Source organism: Gavialis gangeticus, unplaced genomic scaffold (genome assembly GCF_001723915.1).
Source record: "Gavialis gangeticus isolate Ggan-Ray unplaced genomic scaffold, GavGan_comp1, whole genome shotgun sequence".
NCBI lineage: Eukaryota > Metazoa > Chordata > Crocodylia > Gavialidae > Gavialis > Gavialis gangeticus.
In genome coordinates, this window is record NW_017728992.1 from 89,106,209 (window position 1) to 89,124,179 (window position 17,971).

At 42.2% G+C, this 17,971-nt stretch overlaps 1 protein-coding gene across 3 annotated transcripts in view; it reads left to right on the forward strand.

Annotated features, from left to right (window-relative positions):
* Positions 1-17,971, forward strand: part of PIEZO2 (piezo type mechanosensitive ion channel component 2) — a 655,640-nt gene that overhangs the window by 281,709 nt on the left and 355,960 nt on the right. For all 3 annotated transcript variants that reach the window (XM_019525255.1, XM_019525272.1, XM_019525264.1), the window contains exon 4: positions 4,324-4,366. In XM_019525255.1, coding sequence (XP_019380800.1) covers positions 4,324-4,366 — 43 coding nt within the window. The remainder of the gene's footprint in view (positions 1-4,323; positions 4,367-17,971) is intronic.

Genomic DNA, 17,971 nt, shown 5'->3' on the forward strand with positions numbered 1-17,971 from the left:
CACAGTCTTTCTGGTCCCTCTCACTCCCACCCACAACTTCCCCAGCCCCGTTGGTGCTCTTCATTCCCTTCCCACATCCCCCCAGCCCTGATGGTGCCCCTCACTCCCCACCCACAGAGGGGGCTCCTGGCTGCCAGGACTACAGGGCCAGGGACCTGGGTCTGCAGCCGCCTACCTCAGGCAGGAGGAAGTAGCTGCTGCAGCAGAGTGTATCCCAGCTCCCCTCCCCCCATTGCCTTCCCACTGCAGGCTTGGGGGGGGGGCGCTGCTTCCTGCTGCGAAACACACCACACTCCTGGGGGGGCAGGAGGACCTATGCCCCCTATATCTGTGCATGAGGTGGGGGGCTGTGTGATGCCCACTGTGAGCTCCCATCCTGCTGCCCTCCCCCAGCGCCTCTGCAGCCTGTGTGTGTGACCCAACACAGCAGAAAACAGCAGAGCCATGCAGGAAAGCTGCCTACCACTGCAAGCTCCACACTGCCCTGGCAAGGCAACCCCTTCCTGCACAGCTGCAGCAGGGGCAGCAGCATGGGATTGCATGCAGGGGTGCGGGCAGCGCAGAGTTTGCAATGGCAGGCAGCTTACTGCACAGTTCCATTGTTCCCTGCATTGCCGGGTCACACACACTCAGCTGCAGAGGCCCAGGGGGTGGGCAGCAGGATGGGAAGCATGAGTCTGAAGTGGGCAGTGGGCAGCATGCAGCCCCCATCCTGCATACAAATGTGGGGGCATGGGTCCTCCCTGCCCCTTTGGAGTGTGTGCAGCAGCAGGGAGCAACCCTCCCCTCCCCCACTTGAGCCCACAACAGGCAGCCTGCCCTGCTCCCACCCTGTGCATGGATCTAGGGGGATGTGGGTACCCCGCCCACCTGGAAGAGTGCGCAGCAGTGGAGAACCAGCCCTGCCCTACCCACCCCCCAGGGTAAGCCATCTGTGGCCCCATCCCACTCCCCGCAGGGGCCCTGTGGCTACACATTATGGCCCTGGGAATCAAGCCCCAGGCACTGCTGGGTTGGGCAGCAGCCCCAGCCCAGCCCTACTCAACTCCCTCTCTCCTTTCCTCCCTATGAGGGCCTTAATTTCTCCCAAACGTACCTGTGGGAGCTGGTCTCCAGGCTGCCTGGTGGCCATGGTGCCCCCTGCCTGACTGCTCACTTCCGCTCCCTCCCAGCCCCCTGCATGGGTATTAAAATGAGTATTTTAATAAATTTACTTTCTAATTCAAAAGTGAAAGAGTATGTTCAGTTTAATTATCATATTTACTTGAATACAAGATAAGGTCCATACCTCCAGTTGGCCTAGGGAAAAAGCCCCTCATCTTATAGGAATTCTCACTAAATATATTGTCTATCATTAACCTGCTGCCAAAAGCAGTATTACGTTCAGCAATGGAAACCAGCTATGAAGCTGATTAAATGTAGCCAACACTCAGCATGACTATAAAACACATAGCCCACATTGGGCAAACATGACCTGATCTTACCCACAAAAGGCCAAGAAGCCTATCTGAATAAGACGTGTAGTAATGCCCATTAGGTTCAATCTCCCTCACTGCCTACTTTTTTTCTAAGGCATGGGGAGCCACTGCAGTGCATGCATTTTGACTTCCTCTTCACTTCTACAGCTGAGCTATGCCTTTCTTTCCTATTTCCAATTATGCCTGTTTCACTAGCCTTAAATGTCTGGCAAACATAATGAAATGGGGCCACAAACAGTTCACCCAGGATCCCTCTGTCAGCCCCTCAGCCTCACATATGATTAGTGTGGCTCCACCCTCTGTGAGGTGGACCTAGACCAATTCCCCTGTTCCTTATCTTCATATCAATTTTTGGAGTATCCCAGGACTCATGACAAGAACGCTTGGTTCCAGTAATGAGTGGGGGGGTAATTAACACAGGGCTGTTTTGTAGGGGGTCTCTGGAGTACACAACCATACTGGGCAGTGCTGAGCTATGGGGTCACCATGGCTTGATATGCTGTTGACTCTGGTGGGGCCCAGCCCCATGAACTATTTTGTAAATCACAGGTTTTTGACTTTGAACCAATATCATGCCTAGACTAAGGGACAACTTTTGTTGTCAGAAAGAGTAGGTGAGGGCTTTGTCAGTACCATTCTGTTAAGTATCAATGCGTGAACCTGTAGTTATATAAGAAGAAAGGGTAAGATGTTCACTGAATCACACTGGATTTTTAAGCAAAGTGAATGACATGTTGTTTCTCATGTGACTTTATGTAATTTCTTGAAATTGTACTTGTATTCCCTTTGTGAGACCTTAGATGGGGTTCTTTTTAAAGCTGTTTGATATTGCCTGTTTTCTAATAAAATACTACAAAAAAAAAGTTTAAATATAAGTAGGTGCCAAAATATTGCTCAAAACTGTTTATGGAGTACTTGTGCCAAAATTTACAGCAGTTTGAAAAAAAATAACATACATTAATGAACTAAGTGTATAGGTATTATATGCAAATTACTACATTAATTTTTAATTTCAAGTTTATTGCTTACAGATTTATTCCTCACTTCTGTGTGATCAGGGAGAACACGGTCTGACAGTAAGGAGAGGGGAAAGAGGCTGCCAGGGGGAAAACCTGAAAGGAAGCAGAGAGGAAAGGGGCTACCTGAGACCCCAGATACATTTCAGCTGCTGTAGCAGTAAGAACAGGACGAATTCAAGGCAAACCTTCAATAATTAGATGCTTTTATGTGAAAAATTATAAACTACTTATATTTTTTCCATTTAGATAATCTAATTAGTTGGGGGTTGTCTTATAATCAGGGTCATCTTCTATTCTAGTAAATATGGTAGTTGACAGGTAGCATAAGAGGAGGAGTTATATTATTTATTTAGAGATATTCACTTCCTTCTTGGAGCACACCACAAAGATTAGCAGATAAAGTAAAAAGCATCTTAATGCCATTTTTTAAAATTAACTTCACTAAAGGTTGGCTCCTAAATCAGGATTTTAGTCTAAAATAAATGGCCTGAATTTCAAAAGCTCTGAGTACCTAGCAGCTTTCATGAAAATTGTATGTAAAAAAGTAACAGAATAATGCTAAATTGCACATAGAGCAGGTAGCTGATCCTTACTTCATTTTGGAAAAATGCCTGTAACAGAACAGAGGAGGAACTATGGTAAAGGATATATCTTCTAGGATTACGCTTGCTGACCACAGTATGTCACTGCTTTTTCCACACATTTGGCAGAGAGGACTTTGATCTACTGCTGGAAAGACTACTATCTATGGCTTGATGGGACTAAATTTCAGAGTTAGGATTTAAATTGGAAATTCTTCAAATTTAGGTGTGTTTGGATGGAATCATATCCCTTTCTCCCTCCCTTCTATTCTCTCTACAACAAAATGTGGTATGGCTTATTTCATATTGATTTCTCTGATGCAAGTTATCTTTGATGTTTGCAAAGTCTAGGAAAAGTTTGTAGTTAATTGTTTGGTTGATTAGCTATCTTCTTCTTTGGTTGATTAGCTAGCCTGACAGCAGCAGAACAATAATATTTAGGGTTTAGGAATTACTGTCAATTTTATGGCTTCATTGTAAGTGAAATGGAGTCTTGAAATGAAAAGTAGATATTTAGAATCTAGGTAAATAATTTACCACAAGAGTATTAAAAAGCCATGCTCTTGAAACTCAATTTCATGTCCCTTTAAATTCCTACCCAGGCCTGTAGAAATGAGCAGTCCAATTGCAATACCATGAATTCAATGAGACTGTGCTTGTACCTAGGGATAAGCTTTGTGACTAATTCTTATAAGACTGCACCCTAGATTTTCGAGAAAACTTTAGTGGTGCCAGCTTCAGGTGGTTCACAAGACTTCAGATAATTAAAACATTAGCAGAAAATCTTTTAAATTATATTTTTTCATTTTTAGAAATGGAAATAGATTTTTGAAGATTGCACAGTTTTCATCAAGGCTACAATTGTCAAATTAAGATCAAAATTAAAGAATGTACAGTGCGAGTATGCTAGTTCAGCATTTCCATCTATCATGTCAAGATCATATAAAGCTCAGCAGGCTACATTTGGAATTAATCTAGCATGGTAGTGGCCAAGTCCTTTGCAATAGAAAGGGGTTTCATAAACTTTTCCCATAGAACACCCCATGTCGCTAAGTACTGGTCTGTTCTGGCACATCTCCACTACAGGGTCAGCACACAAGTGATTTACTTTACAGGTGCTTTAATTAGGGTGGAACAAACAAAATAAAATACAAAATTCATCAGAATAGAAGTAATGGAAGAATAAGAGACTTGAAAAGTAAGGGCTCTTTACTGAAAGTTTTTATTTTCTTCTTTTTTATGTAGGTTCAACATGGGAGAAAACATTACGACAGATTGGTTTTGAAAGGTAAGCAGTCAGTTTCTCTCCTCAGCAGTGAATTTCTCTCCTCAACATGAAGTTATAGCTTAAAATAAAAAAAAAAAGGGGGGGGGGAAAGAAGAAGAAATGGACATACATATTTAGGTTGGCAAAGTTATTTATTTTAATTGATCCAATTTATGTGGGGTATCGAAATTAATGAGGATTATATAAAGACTTACTGTGTATATACTTCACTTTTGGGGTTTGTTTTTTTTTTGTTTCTCTTATCAAAAATCAGCTTGGGCTTCATGTGATACAAGTCTGGCTCATAGTAACTATTGCTGGGGCAATATAATGTATAGTTACAGCACCGCAATATTTGGTTAGAATATGAAAATATTATCCTTCCCCATATTTTTTCATGAGACTTCTAACCTAAGGCTGACAGAAAGAAAGGAATGTTGGAAAAGAATAAGACTGACGGGTAGAGCGCTATATAACATCCAGGGAAAACCCAGAAGCCAGCATTCCTGAAGTGCAAAGGCTTCTTGCAGCCAGACTTAACCTCAAGATCATTGTATCAAAAGCGTTTCTTTGGCAATTAAACTAGAGTTGGTCCTCATAAAGACTAATCTGTTCCTGAGGCTGAAATGCTCAATCTCTCTACGTGTTCCTGTACAAGAGTAAGCACAATATTCTGCCTTCCATGCCTAAGGAGCTTTTATCTTTTCTTAATGCTCAATATTTCTAGATTGCGTAAGAGTGTTCTGCTGCAAGGCAAAAGGTAGCTCTGTACTGGACTCTGGATGTAGAGGAAGAGTTAGGGTGTATTTTTTTTTAATGTTAAATATGTATAGGTTGCCTGATGTCTGTCACCAAAACAACAATAGCCAGGTCTTTCTGAACACTGTGATCACTCACATGAATTAGAAATTTGACAGGGAGCAAGTTGATATAAAATATATGGCTACCTTAAAGGCACAGTGATACTGAGGAGATGATATCTCTCCATTTTCATTATCTCTGTCTGGCATAGTCTCCCCAACAGTTCAGTTTTTTTGTGTTGTTGGCCAAATGTAAATACCTTGCTAGCATAAATTTTATTTTATTTATTTGTTTTGTTTATATGACTCCCTTACCAAAATAGGCTCAGAGTAGCTTACAGTAAAAAGAAAAGGAACAAAAAAAAAATGAAACCAAAAACCAAAATAACTTATAACAGTAGATACGTTAAACAAGATGTATGCTTTTATAATAAAAACATCCCAAGCAATACCTTAACTTAACCATGCTTGTTAAATGCCTACCAAATTAAAAAAAAAAGTTGATAGTTAATTCATTGAATCAGAATTATAAGACATAGATCAGTGTCAGAAATTTTTAAGTTACAATAAATGTATCTTTAGATTTAATTTATGACCAGGTAACTCACCACCTAGACAAGTGGCCAGTGGTGTCCCACAGGGGTCGTTGCTTGGTCCAGTGCTTTTCAACACCTTTATCAATGATTTGGATCTGGGGGTGAAGAGCTCACTGGCCAAATTAGTGGATGACACTAAGTTATTGGGGAGTGTGGTCATGCTTGAAGATAGGCTACAGATACAGGTGGACCTAGACAGGCTAGCAAGTTGGGCTGATCAGAACCAGATGAAGTTCAGCGTTGAGAAATGTAAAGTGCTCCACCTGGGGACGAACAACCTACAGGCTTGGTTGAACCAAAGTGACCAGCACCACAAATGAAAGGGGCCTGGAGGTAATAATAGACCATAGCATGAATATGAGTTGGCAATGCAACACTGTAGCCACTAGGGCAAATCATATTCTAGCATACATCAATCGATGCATCTTCAGCGAAACCAAGGAAATTATTTTTCCGCTCTGCTCAGCACTGGTGAGACCACAGCTGGAGTACTGCGTCCGGTTGTGGGTGCTGCACTTTAACAAGGATGTGAATAAGCTTGAGAGAGTCCAGAGGAGAGCCACCTGTATGATCACAGACTTGCATGGCAAGCCATATGAGGAAAGGCTAAGGGATCTGGGACTCTTTAGCCTGAAAAAGAGAAGGCTGAGAAGGGACTTGGTAGCCACTTCCTGCTACACTAGGGGAGTATATCAAAGGCTCGGTGAACAACTATTCACCAGGGCACCCTTGGAGATAACTAGGAGTAAAGGCCACAAACTCCTGGAAGACCGTTTCAGACTCAACATTAGAAAAAACTTCTTCACACTCAGGGTGTCCAGATCGCGGAATAGGCTTCTACCAGAGGTGGTACAATTGCCTACTTTGGAAATCTTCAAGAGGAGACTGGACAGTCACCTTGCCGGGCCCCTTTGACCCCAGTTGTCTTTCCTGCTTGGTGCAGGGGGCTGGACCCAATGATCTTCCAAGGTCCTTCCCTTCTTTTCAATCTATGAATCTATGAATTCCCCCTTCACTCTGAACATTCTCAGACCTTGATAGCAGTTACATTAAAAGCTGGTTTCTATGTCACTCTTGTCTAAAAGCATTTCATTTCACTAACTTCACCCAACCAGAAAAATTGACTGAACACTGTACCATTATAGTATCAGCAAAGGTAAGGGAAGATCAATACTATTGCATATCTTTAAAACAGTGTGTGTGGGCGGGGGGGAGGCGTTAAGCTTTCAAAGAACTGATGAAGTCTCATTCATTTATTTTTTTTGTAAAATCATTTTGAAACCATCTTTAATTATATTAACAAAGTATGAAACTTGTTTATATAGTCCACTATCTATACATTTATATTTGACTTCATTGGTATTTTATTGTGTATGTAGACTGAAGATTATACCAAGGTGTTTAGTGCCAGATTGTTTGGGACAGTATGCAGAAAGAATTAAATATTATTTTTAATGCCTTTGGAGTAATAAATATAAATTACTTTGGAGTAAATAAATATTTACAGGTTGACACATTTGATTTCCAGGAAGTTAAAAGGAGCAAGGGAAAAAAAGTTACTGTTTACATCAGTAAACTCCAGTTTTTTTACTGGAATTGATTTTCCTTTTAATTTTCACAGGCTGCTGTTAGTTTAAATGCAGGATTCCAGCTTAGTAGTGAGGGAGCTCTCTAACCACTTGTGCAGAAATTGCTTAAAATTACCATAGGGCCTGAATGAACCAACATGACCCGACAGCGTGATTCTCAACCACGGTGCCATGGCACTCTTGGGAGCCTTGAGATTCTTTCAGGTGTTCTGTGAGATACCATGCAATGTCAGCACTGTTAGGTGTGCAAACCTGATTTACAAGATAAATCCAGGGGGCGTTTATACATATGCTTTGGTAGTGGTGGGGACATTTTAATTAGAGAGCTTTAGTTAAAGCACCCCCACCACCGATTTTCAGTGTGGGCAGGCTGATACACATGATGCTGGAGTGTGCTGGAGTGCAGTAATTACCACGCTCCAGCAGACTCAATTACAGCATGTTGGAGCAGCCTCGCTGCATGTTTATAGGCACCCAGAGATTTCAGATAAGAACCTGTAGTGGCAAAGCATTCAGATCTGTTGTAGACTGTCTCAGTTCTTTGCAGTGAAAGAATTACTCTGTTCTGTAATCTAAAAATGAGTGAAAAGAAGGAACTAGTGTTTTTCAAGGGGTTCTTCAAGCCTAAAAAAGTTGAGAAACACTGCTCTGAATTGTAGAAATATCTGTTCTATAGTCAGTGTATTTGTGTTTTAAAAGTGCATTTTGTTTTTCCATGTGTTAGAGAAATTAAGACTTTAATGCATCAAATAAAACAAAAGAGCTCCTTATACCAAATAAGAACAGTGGACTAAATTAATTTCTGGCATGAATCACTTGACACTAGCAGAATGATAACAGTGATGAATTTGTCTCAACATTTTTAAGCTGCCAGACATAGTGATTGCATTGCCACCTTAGAACTTTGCACAATGGGAAAACATTCACATGAGAGGTCCTACTGATAATTTAGAAGCTAAACAAAAGTTCTGGCTGAGATGTTAGCCATTGAACTCTCATCTGGTGAGCCAACCCTTTAAGGGAAACCAGATAGTCTGCATTATGCTTCAGTCAGATTGGAATTACTTTTTAGTGTGGAGTGTTTGCCTCCAAAAAATTTAACAGACATTTTGGCTCTGGCACAGTTTGTCTTCTTTCAGAGAATTACTTGTTCTCAAGGCTTGCTGAACTCTGTCTTTACTCATAGGTTTTCAGAATCCTACGGTGTGTTTTCACACTTTCCATGAGAAACTTAATTACGTTTAATTTAATTGTATTTAAACTCAAGCTAAAGCTTAGTTCCTAGTTGCTTTCATGAAACCTCCTTCTGTGGGTGAATGTCTTATAGACAAATGGCTTGCTGAGTGGCTGTAATGCAAGAAATAAAAGTGTCATGAATTCAAGTCTCCTGGAGATAATTATCCAGAGATAGGCCACAGAATTATTTTCCTTGTCATCTTTAGAAATTTTCCATCTTTTGTGTCTATCTTAGACTTTCAGGAGAAAGAATTCAGACACATGTTCTGTCAGTAGTTGTTAATCAGAACTGCAGAAATTGCTTCCTTTGCAGAAAAGGACTCAGGAAATGTGTGCATTCTTGTTTTAATTTCCCAAAAGTCAGAAACATTAAGGCTTGGTTTGATCTGAAATCCATCCAGAGTTTCATGCTGAGAAGATTTACTTTATGAAAGATTTAAAAGCTGACCACTTAGAGAATGCCTGTGTCTTTGGGGTATTTTTTAGTTTATGGGGCAGTAGAGGAGACATATTTCCATGCAGTCATTTGACCTAATTCTCTATATTCACTTAAAAAATCTTTAATTGGAATAAATGCATTGGATTTATGAATGGAGTAAGAATCAGTATAGTTTTAACATTACTTCTGTGAGTAAAAAAAAGTTACAATTCCATTTTATTACAACAGATCTGTAGGCGCTTTTGTTCGTAATCATCCAGGATTTTAGACCATTAATTTTGTGACCAGGAATTAGACCAAAAATTCCTTAATTGTGACATCTTATTGGATTTTGTCCATTTAGAGGCAGACTGCTTTTGACAGCATAGTGAATCTGGAAGATATAAAACACATTGGCCCTTTATGGAAATCATACATTTTCAGTTGCTAGGACTGGTAGTATTGGGTGCTTCTGTATAGTGGAGTTATGCTTGTCTAACAAGTTAAATCTAATTTTAGTTTTTAAACAGTATTTCATTCACAATAACATCATACACTCTTATAGGGCATTATGGGGAAATGCTGGTTCTTTTGTTGTTTCTTTTTTTCTTTTTCTTTTTTTGAAATTCAGTTATCATCATTTGCTGTTGCTGCAAGTCATCCCAAGGACTTTTGGAAGACAGTTCTGAGGGTGCTTTGGAATTTATGGGTCTGCTAAAAGACCAAGCTAAAAATATGAAATAACCTCCATTAACCAATGAATTTGGGCCTATGACCAGAATATGATCCTAGCATATCACAGGAAATATTTTCATGACAATTCTAAGCCAACATAGGTAAACCGAACCAGAACAGACAAACTCCAACCCTTTATAAGGCTTGAACATTTGAGGCAGTTTTTGCTGGGGGGAGGTTTATACAGTCTTTATAAAGCTGTTTAATTTTCTGAAAATTATTATCAGATGTTTTTGGAGGGAATTTAGGTCTGCTTTTATTCATAATTTAACTGTCAGAAACAGACTAAGGAGGTTCCATCAGATCTTGTTTTTGAAGCTTTTCTCTATTTAAACAGCTACATGCTGAAAGCAGGTATTGCCAGAGGCGGCAAAGGGTACAGCAGGGACTGGGATATACCATACCGCCTATACTCCTTTTGATGCATGCACTGTGCATAATTTATGCTCATGTAAACAGAAGTGAAGCATGAATACTGAAAGGAGAATGTAACCCCTGTTTACAAGCACATCTTGGCTAAATACTAGGCCTGTGTGAAGTGGCTAGTATTTGCTACGCATTTGTATTTGGCCGATTCGGGGGACAGTGATTCGATTCAGTGATTCGAATCACTATCCAGAATCGATGGAATTGATTTCTGGTGATGAATCTCCAAATCACCCAGGCCCATCCCCCCCTACCCTGGGAATGGCTGCCTCACCCACCCCAGCTCCCACCTCTTTGGAAAAGAAAAGCCCCCGCTCACCAGGTGCTGCCAGATAGGGGGGATGATCCCCTCTGCTCCCCACTGTGTGGGGGGGCTCTGCATGAGCCCCCTGACCCCCCCACACTCCCCCTGCGCCCCACGGATGCCCCACCTGGGCCAGCTCTGGCCATTTAAGAAAAAAAAAACAACTGAGAAAAGCCCAGCACTTACCACTTCTGCTGGTGGGAGGTGATCCCCACTGCCCTGCACCATGTGGAGGGCTCTGCACAAGCCCTTCAAAGCTCTGAGACCACTGCAGGACCAGGGCTTTTCTCTGTTTTGTTTCTTTTCTTAAAAGGCCAGACCTGGCCCAGGCAGGGCACCCGTGGGGGTGCTGGGGCAGTGGGGGGCAGCGGGGATTGCCTCCCTGACCAGCAGCACCCAGTGAGCACCAGGGCTTTTCTTTAAGGGGCCGGGAGCTGGGCCAGGAGGGCAGCTGTGGGGGAGCCGGGTGGGGGGTCTGGCCCCCATAGTCCCCTTCCCCAGCCCCCCTTCCCTGTGCCTAGTACTTACCAGTTCAGAGTTGGCTGCAACTCCATGCTGCAACCACCAGGGATTACCCGAATCATCAAAGCTCTCCGAATCTTTTCTGAAGATTCAGAGAGATTTGAATTGATTCAGACCTTTCAGTTGGTCCCCTGATTTGAATCAGATTTGGAGATTTGGCCACTGAATTGGGCCGAATCTCCTCCAAATTGAATCACAACCCGAAGCATAGTACAACCCTACTAAATACAGACATTCAAAAAGCTCCAGTTGAAACTGATTCAACATATCCAGGTTTCCCTAAGGTACAGAGACTGAACAGGGAGTGAACAGAATACACGTTCACTCTTTGGTGGGGAGGTCATGCTGATGTCTGCGCTGCCCAGGCCAGAAGGCAGGGAACACTCTTGTACGCCTCCCAGTGGAGCCTCTTTCCCCAGCCCCACTAAGTTTTTGTTTTGCTAGCAGCTCTGTCAGCAGCAGGGGGACACCACCCAGCTCTACTTGCTCTGGTGGGGGAGGCCAGGGCTAGGCCGCAAGGTGGAGGGCCTCTCCTCTCCCACCCCTAATGCTGCCCAGCTCAGCTGACAGCTCAAACAGCTCTTAGCCCTGCTCCTCCTTGCTGACGTCAGCTAAGCCAGGTAGGGCAGGAGGAACAGTGAAAGAATACAGGTTCCCTCCAGCTCTGCTTACTGAGAGTTGGTGGCAGGGGGTTGAGGGGGGCTGGGCCCGGCCCATGGGGCAGGGACTTCTGTTCTCCCCCAACCCCCAGCACTGAGCAGCTGGGTTGACAGTCCTGGTGCTACTCTCAGCCTCTGACCCTGACCAAGCACAGCTGGGGAGAGCCTGCACTCCCCCACCCTTCCTGGGTGCTGCCAGGTTCAGCTGGCATGGGCAGGCAGGAGCAGGGCTGAGAGCCATGTGGGCTGTCAGCTGAGCCAGGTCACATCAGGGGGTAAAGAGCAGAGGCTTTTGCCCTGCAGCCCAGCTCTGCTCCCCTCCCCCAGACCTAAGCAAGCACATCTGGGGGAGCGGGAAGCACATGGCAGGGCGAGGCTCTGCTCCTCCTCCCCACCTCCCCCTGCACCACCACTGACAGGTGCAGACAGGACATGGGGATGGGGATGGGGATGGGGAAAACAGGCTTTGCTGCCTCAGCAATATGATAGCCCAGGGTGGCAGGGCTGACCCAGCTCTGTGGAGCAGGCAGCGTGGGCATGCAAAGTATTATGGGATACTAGAGGACAGCAGAGTAACTTGATTTTGGGAGGAGATCTGAGACAGAAGTTTAATAGATTGGTTTAACCTAAATCAGTGAAGTCTGATTCTACAGACTGAAGTCTACATCTATCCAGGTCTATCTTAAATCAGTTTTGAACATTTTGAAACCAGTTTACATGCACTGAACTTCTGGGCTAGGGGCAGACATTCAAAAAACCCAAGCCTGCATTGATTTACTCTTTGTAGGTTAGTCTAAGCTGTGCAGCTTAAACTGATTAATAACTGGACCAGCATTCTCTGTTAAATCAGGGAATGCATCCACATGTCTGCAGTGGCTCAAGCCGGAAGCTGGGGGGCATTAGAGCACACCTGCCAGCCACTGCCAAAGGGGAGGGAAGAGAGACGCCCTCCAAGGCTCTCACCCCTCCCTGCTGGAGCAGAGGGGGTGTGGCCAGGCATCAACCTGGGGATAGGGATAAAGTCCTTTCTCTGAAGCAAGCATGTATTGAACATGTATTGTTGCAAAGCATACAACAGGGAACTACCAAAAATCTTTACCTAAGATACAGCCCAGTAAAACACAGCATACACAACTAGTCTAACTTAAAATGTAAACCAGGAAGACAAGAATTAGTTGTACTAATCCTGAGGACAGAGTGTCTCCTTACAGCCAAGCATTTAGAAAGGCTTTGTTTAGGTATTCCCAGCTTTTACATGTTCTGCTTTATAATGTAAATGTAGATCCCTGCATTCTTTGGTGAAGCTGTCTGCAACTTCCCTTAACTACATCTCCAGCATGTGTGATGGTTGTCAGGTCTTTGCCAACACTTCCCACCTCTCAGTCTGGTCCTGCAGGTCTTAGCTTTGGGCTTACAGGTGTAGGACTTGGATCTGCACACAGGGGACTAACTTGCCTCTCTCCTTCCCCCACCCCCCTCCAGGACATGCTGTGGAATTAATCCCTCCCAAGCCACAGAGACTGCAGCCAAAACCCCAGGGGTTCCAGGGGAGAGAGGGGATAGAGGAAATAATTATCTCCATCCCTGCCTAGCTGCAGGCAAGCCGTGGAGGTGTGGCTGGGGCTGGCAAACAGCAGCTGCAGGCCCCTGGTTTTGCTAGAGGGGGGAGGGGTGGAAATTTACCTCAGGGACCATGGCAGCCCTTGCTCCAGCTAGACAGAAGAGGGGAGGGGGCAGTCCAGCTCACTGGACTAGAGAGCAGAGCTCTACCCAGCCCAGACAGCATGCCAGGATGCTGGCAGTGTTTGGTTTATCTTAAACCAGCAAGGGATCTGGGACAGACATTGCATAAACCAGTTTGAGCCAAATCAGTTAAGTCTGATACTATATTTAACCAGATTTATCTCAAACCAGATTTAGGTCATTTTCAAACTGGTTTATGTGCACTGAATGTCTGTTCTGTTACAGGTTTAAACCAGTTTCTGATCCCTTAAACCAGTTTATATGGAATGTCTGTCCCTTGCCCTGTTGTGTTACAGATTTAAATCAGTTTTTGATCACTTAAATTGATCTATGTGTAATGTCTGTCCTTAATCCTCTTGCACATTATTAACTGAGGGCAATGGCATGTATATTTGGAGTTGTTTCAAAAAGGCAGCAGACATTATTTTCTAATTGTTACATGTGGACAAGTTGGGAATGATACAAATAGGGCAAAATGGCCCAAACTTCAACACTGCTTCATCCAGTGTTAAAGTTGGAGTGGTTTTGCTACACTTGTGTCATTTTCAGTTTGTCCATATGTAACTATTAGAGAGTAAAAGCTGCTTCCCTTTTAAAATATTCCCCTTTTGAAATTGCTCCAAATGTAGGTGTGTCCATACCCAGAGATGTGGACTAATGCAGTGGCAGTTACTTTGGCACAGATCCTTCAAATAAGAGCTTCTTTACTCCAGAATGAAGTGAGACATTCAAGTGCGTGGAGAGAAAGCCACTCTTCAAAGTCATGGCTTTCAGAGAATTAGATTGGTGCTTAAAGTTTGGGAAGGCCTTAAAATGAGTCTCTCCTTACCATGCCAGTTCAAAGAGGTTTGGACAGAAGGGAATGTAGGCAACAAGCTTACATTTTCAGGAAATTAAGCTCTGATAATATACCAGTTATATCATTGTTACATTGTGGTTAAATTATGTTTACTCTGCAATTGTAGAATATTTACATTGCTGCTGTATTTATATCCTGCAAAACAAAGAGTCACCAAGAGATTTGGTGTCTGAGTATATGGAAGCATTACTTGTGGGTCCAGCATGCTGCTTTTTAGTGTGAGATAAATTAAAAATGCTGGAGCTTAAGTAAAGTAGCTTTATATCCAGGAAATGGCTAGAGTTAAGAGCCTTTCAATTAAATGGAGTGTGTCTGGATTTGATAGATTTAAATGAAGCTCTTTTTGTTATTGATTGGTTTTTGAGACATTGCAAGTAAGATAATTGCAACATGATTAAGAAACCATTACCCTCATCCAAAATTATCCTGACTGCAACTTCTGTACATTTGAAGAACTTCTGATGTGAAGATTTTAATGTGTATTGTGCTGTCATAAAGAGGGGTATTTTCAAATTTTCAGATTGCTGCTGTCTGTATACCATACATAATGCAACATCATACTGTTTCTAAAGCTTGCTGAATAATGGGAAAAATAAAAGTAATTGACTGGATTGTGCAGACATAGGGTGATTTTACTCCAATACTTATTGTGGGGTCATGTTCTTGATTATTTTTGTGCTGACTTGATTATTTTGTGTTTTGGATGACTGTTGATGATTTGTGAAAATGCCTGAAATAAGGAATTTTGCATGAATGTTTAGCACAAATTAAACAAAAAATGATGATAGAGGGTATATTGCTGATTATTTAAAATTTTCTTTCATCCTTGTTCAGTCAAGGAAGAGAAATAATACCACGTGACTTAGAGAACTAGTCACATATCAGAAATAATGAAAATCAATTATCTGAAACCCCCAGCACTCTACCTCCCCACCTTCCAAATCACCCATAGACTTAAAATGTTCATTCACGTTCTTTGATGAAATATTTATGAATAATTAATGCTTTTTAAGAAAATCATGTTTAGTTCATGGCTCTTTGCAAATATAGTCAAGGGTTTGAGTTACAACAAATATTAAATCCTAAGGCAAAAAGACATTGGTATAGTCACCTAATCTGAGCTCCTCCTCTGTATCACAGTGTGTAGTACTTCATTCAGTAATATCTGCTATAAGTCTGTAACTTCTCTCTTGAGCTACAGCACACTGAAAAGATTTGTAGAGATTCTTCCTTGTTCCTAAGTAAATTATTCTAGTTCTTAATAATACATACTGTTCAGTAACATGTCTTATTTCTAGCCTGAATTTTTCCAGATTCAGCTGTCAGATGATAGATCTTATATTGTTGCCTTTTAATAGATTAAAGAGCTATCTATTATAGAAAATCTCTTCTCCTTGTGGCACTTGTACACCCATGTGAACTCAAGTTACCTACTAATGTTCTTTTGGATAAACTATATATGAGGAACTGCTTAACTTTCCAGATCTTACATTATTATTATAGTTCTTTTTGAACATTTTCAATTTCCAGGGAATAATTTGATGAGCTCTGCTCTTTTCCCCTTCTTATACATTTTCTTGTGTGATATTGTACATTAATATTCCACAAAACTGATTTAAGATTGCTTTACTGACTGTTCTTCTATGTTAAGTAAATACCAACTAGTTGAAAAAGCATTTTGGAGAATAACAGATGTGTGATAATTATGCTTTTGGCACTACTTGATAAATATGTTTTTCATAATAAATTGGTATTTTATGTACACAGTGGGAGAAACTTTTGAATATCAATCTCTTATTAAAACACTTAGTTGTCTCTAACTATGTAATGAGCACACGTTTTTTACTTAGTTACTTACCACAAGTTAGTGCTTCAATAATCTGCTATTACTGTTATTTGGAGAATAACAACATTTTTTATTCATTCTAAATTGAAGGTCTCTTTGAAAATTGTAACTTAAAGCATTTGCATCTGTCATGTTTGCTCCTCAGTGGTATTGCTTATCCCGTAATTTCCAAATCTGTATTCAACTAACAAAGAAGCAAGTAATGCATTTGTTGTGGACAATGAGCAAATGGTGGCTCTGATCTGTGTTCTGGGGGAAATTCTTTCCTGTTTTCTACCACTTTTCTGGTGTATATCTATCTTTGTGCATAAATAAGTGTTTAATCCCTTTTTCATAGAATGTACTGACCCTTTAAATACAGTTGCATAAGGCTGGTATGGATTTAGGATATATTGGACTACCTTATCTCTGCCCAGATACTTTCCATGCTAATCCTCAATATACGTGCAGCTGTGTATGCTCGGGTGCTTAAAATATGGTAGATATACTCCATAATGTCAAACGGTGAGGAACGTGGTGAGTCATATAAGCCCAGTTGGTCTGTATAAGCAATGTTCATGTTGCACCTACTTCTATTCCATCCAGTTGTTTTTCTTGCACTTTTGTCTTTAAATCAGAAGTGTAACCCCTGTAGAACATAAAGGGCACATCTATGTGTGCAGTTAATATGGCTGAATATACTCCAGCTCAATTTGAGCCCAAGTAAACTAAACCTATGTCACCATGTACACAACTGTTTAGATGCAGTAATTTACTGCACTGCCGGATACCACTTGTATCTGACGGGACTATCTGGCAGTAGACTAATTAGTGTACTGCCCCCTAATTTCTGGGTGTGTGTAAACAGTGATGCTTTATTGCACAGCAAATTAGGCTGCTATGCAGTAAAACATCTTGTGTAGATGCACCCAAATTGTCTTTTTAATACATTTGTAAGTTATTTAGCATGGTTCCTCAATAAAACCTCTAGGGATCACTGTAATGCAAATATTAATAATACAAGAATCAGAATGCCTGAGTTTGCCATGGCAGTACATCAGCAGCGTCTATACTGATCCATGGTACCACCAATTGTGTCATCATACTTGGGGTTTTGAGTTCTATTTTAAAAATTATGCTTTCCTCCTTATGGGCACCTATAACGTGATGGACTGCTGCTCCGATATATGATAGTTAGCATGCGTCAGACCGGACTCAATCGAATCTGCTGTGAGTCTGTTGGAGCATGCTAATTAGTGTGCACCAGCAGCCTCCATGTCATGTCTATTCAGTGTCCCCACATTTCAAAACAAGCTTTAGTTAAAGCATCCCCACCACCATTTTGAAGTGTGGGACGCTAAATACATGTGATGCTGCTTTCAAAGTGTCTCTAAGTAAAGCACCCTGCTGCTGGAAGGTGTGATAAGGCTTTGGCGTTCTCTTACTGGGCACCTTGATCCCAAGCGACGTCAGGGTGAGGTTTGAGCTTGGATGTCACCTGAGTGGTATGGGTGCTGCCCTTACTCACCTGCCACGACTTCAATGTTTTTGTTGGGGACACAGTTCCCTTCAGGTGGCCACCCGAGGATGGAGACACCTCAATCCCTATTCTTGCTTCATGGGGCTCCATACCTCCCCTTTACCTCCACCCTTATAGTTTCATAGTTTCATAGTTTCTACGGTTGGAAGGGACCTGAGCAGATCATCTAGTCCGACCCCCTGCCATGGCAGGAAAGAGCACTGGGGTCAAACGACCCCAGTAAGGTAGTCATCCAACCTCCTCTTAAAAACCCCCAGGGTGGGAGCCTGCACCACCTCACTTGGAAGCTGGTTCCAGACCCTAGCCACCCTGACCGTGAAATAGCGCCTCCTGATGTCCAACTTAAACCTTCCCTCCACTAGCTTGTGACCGTT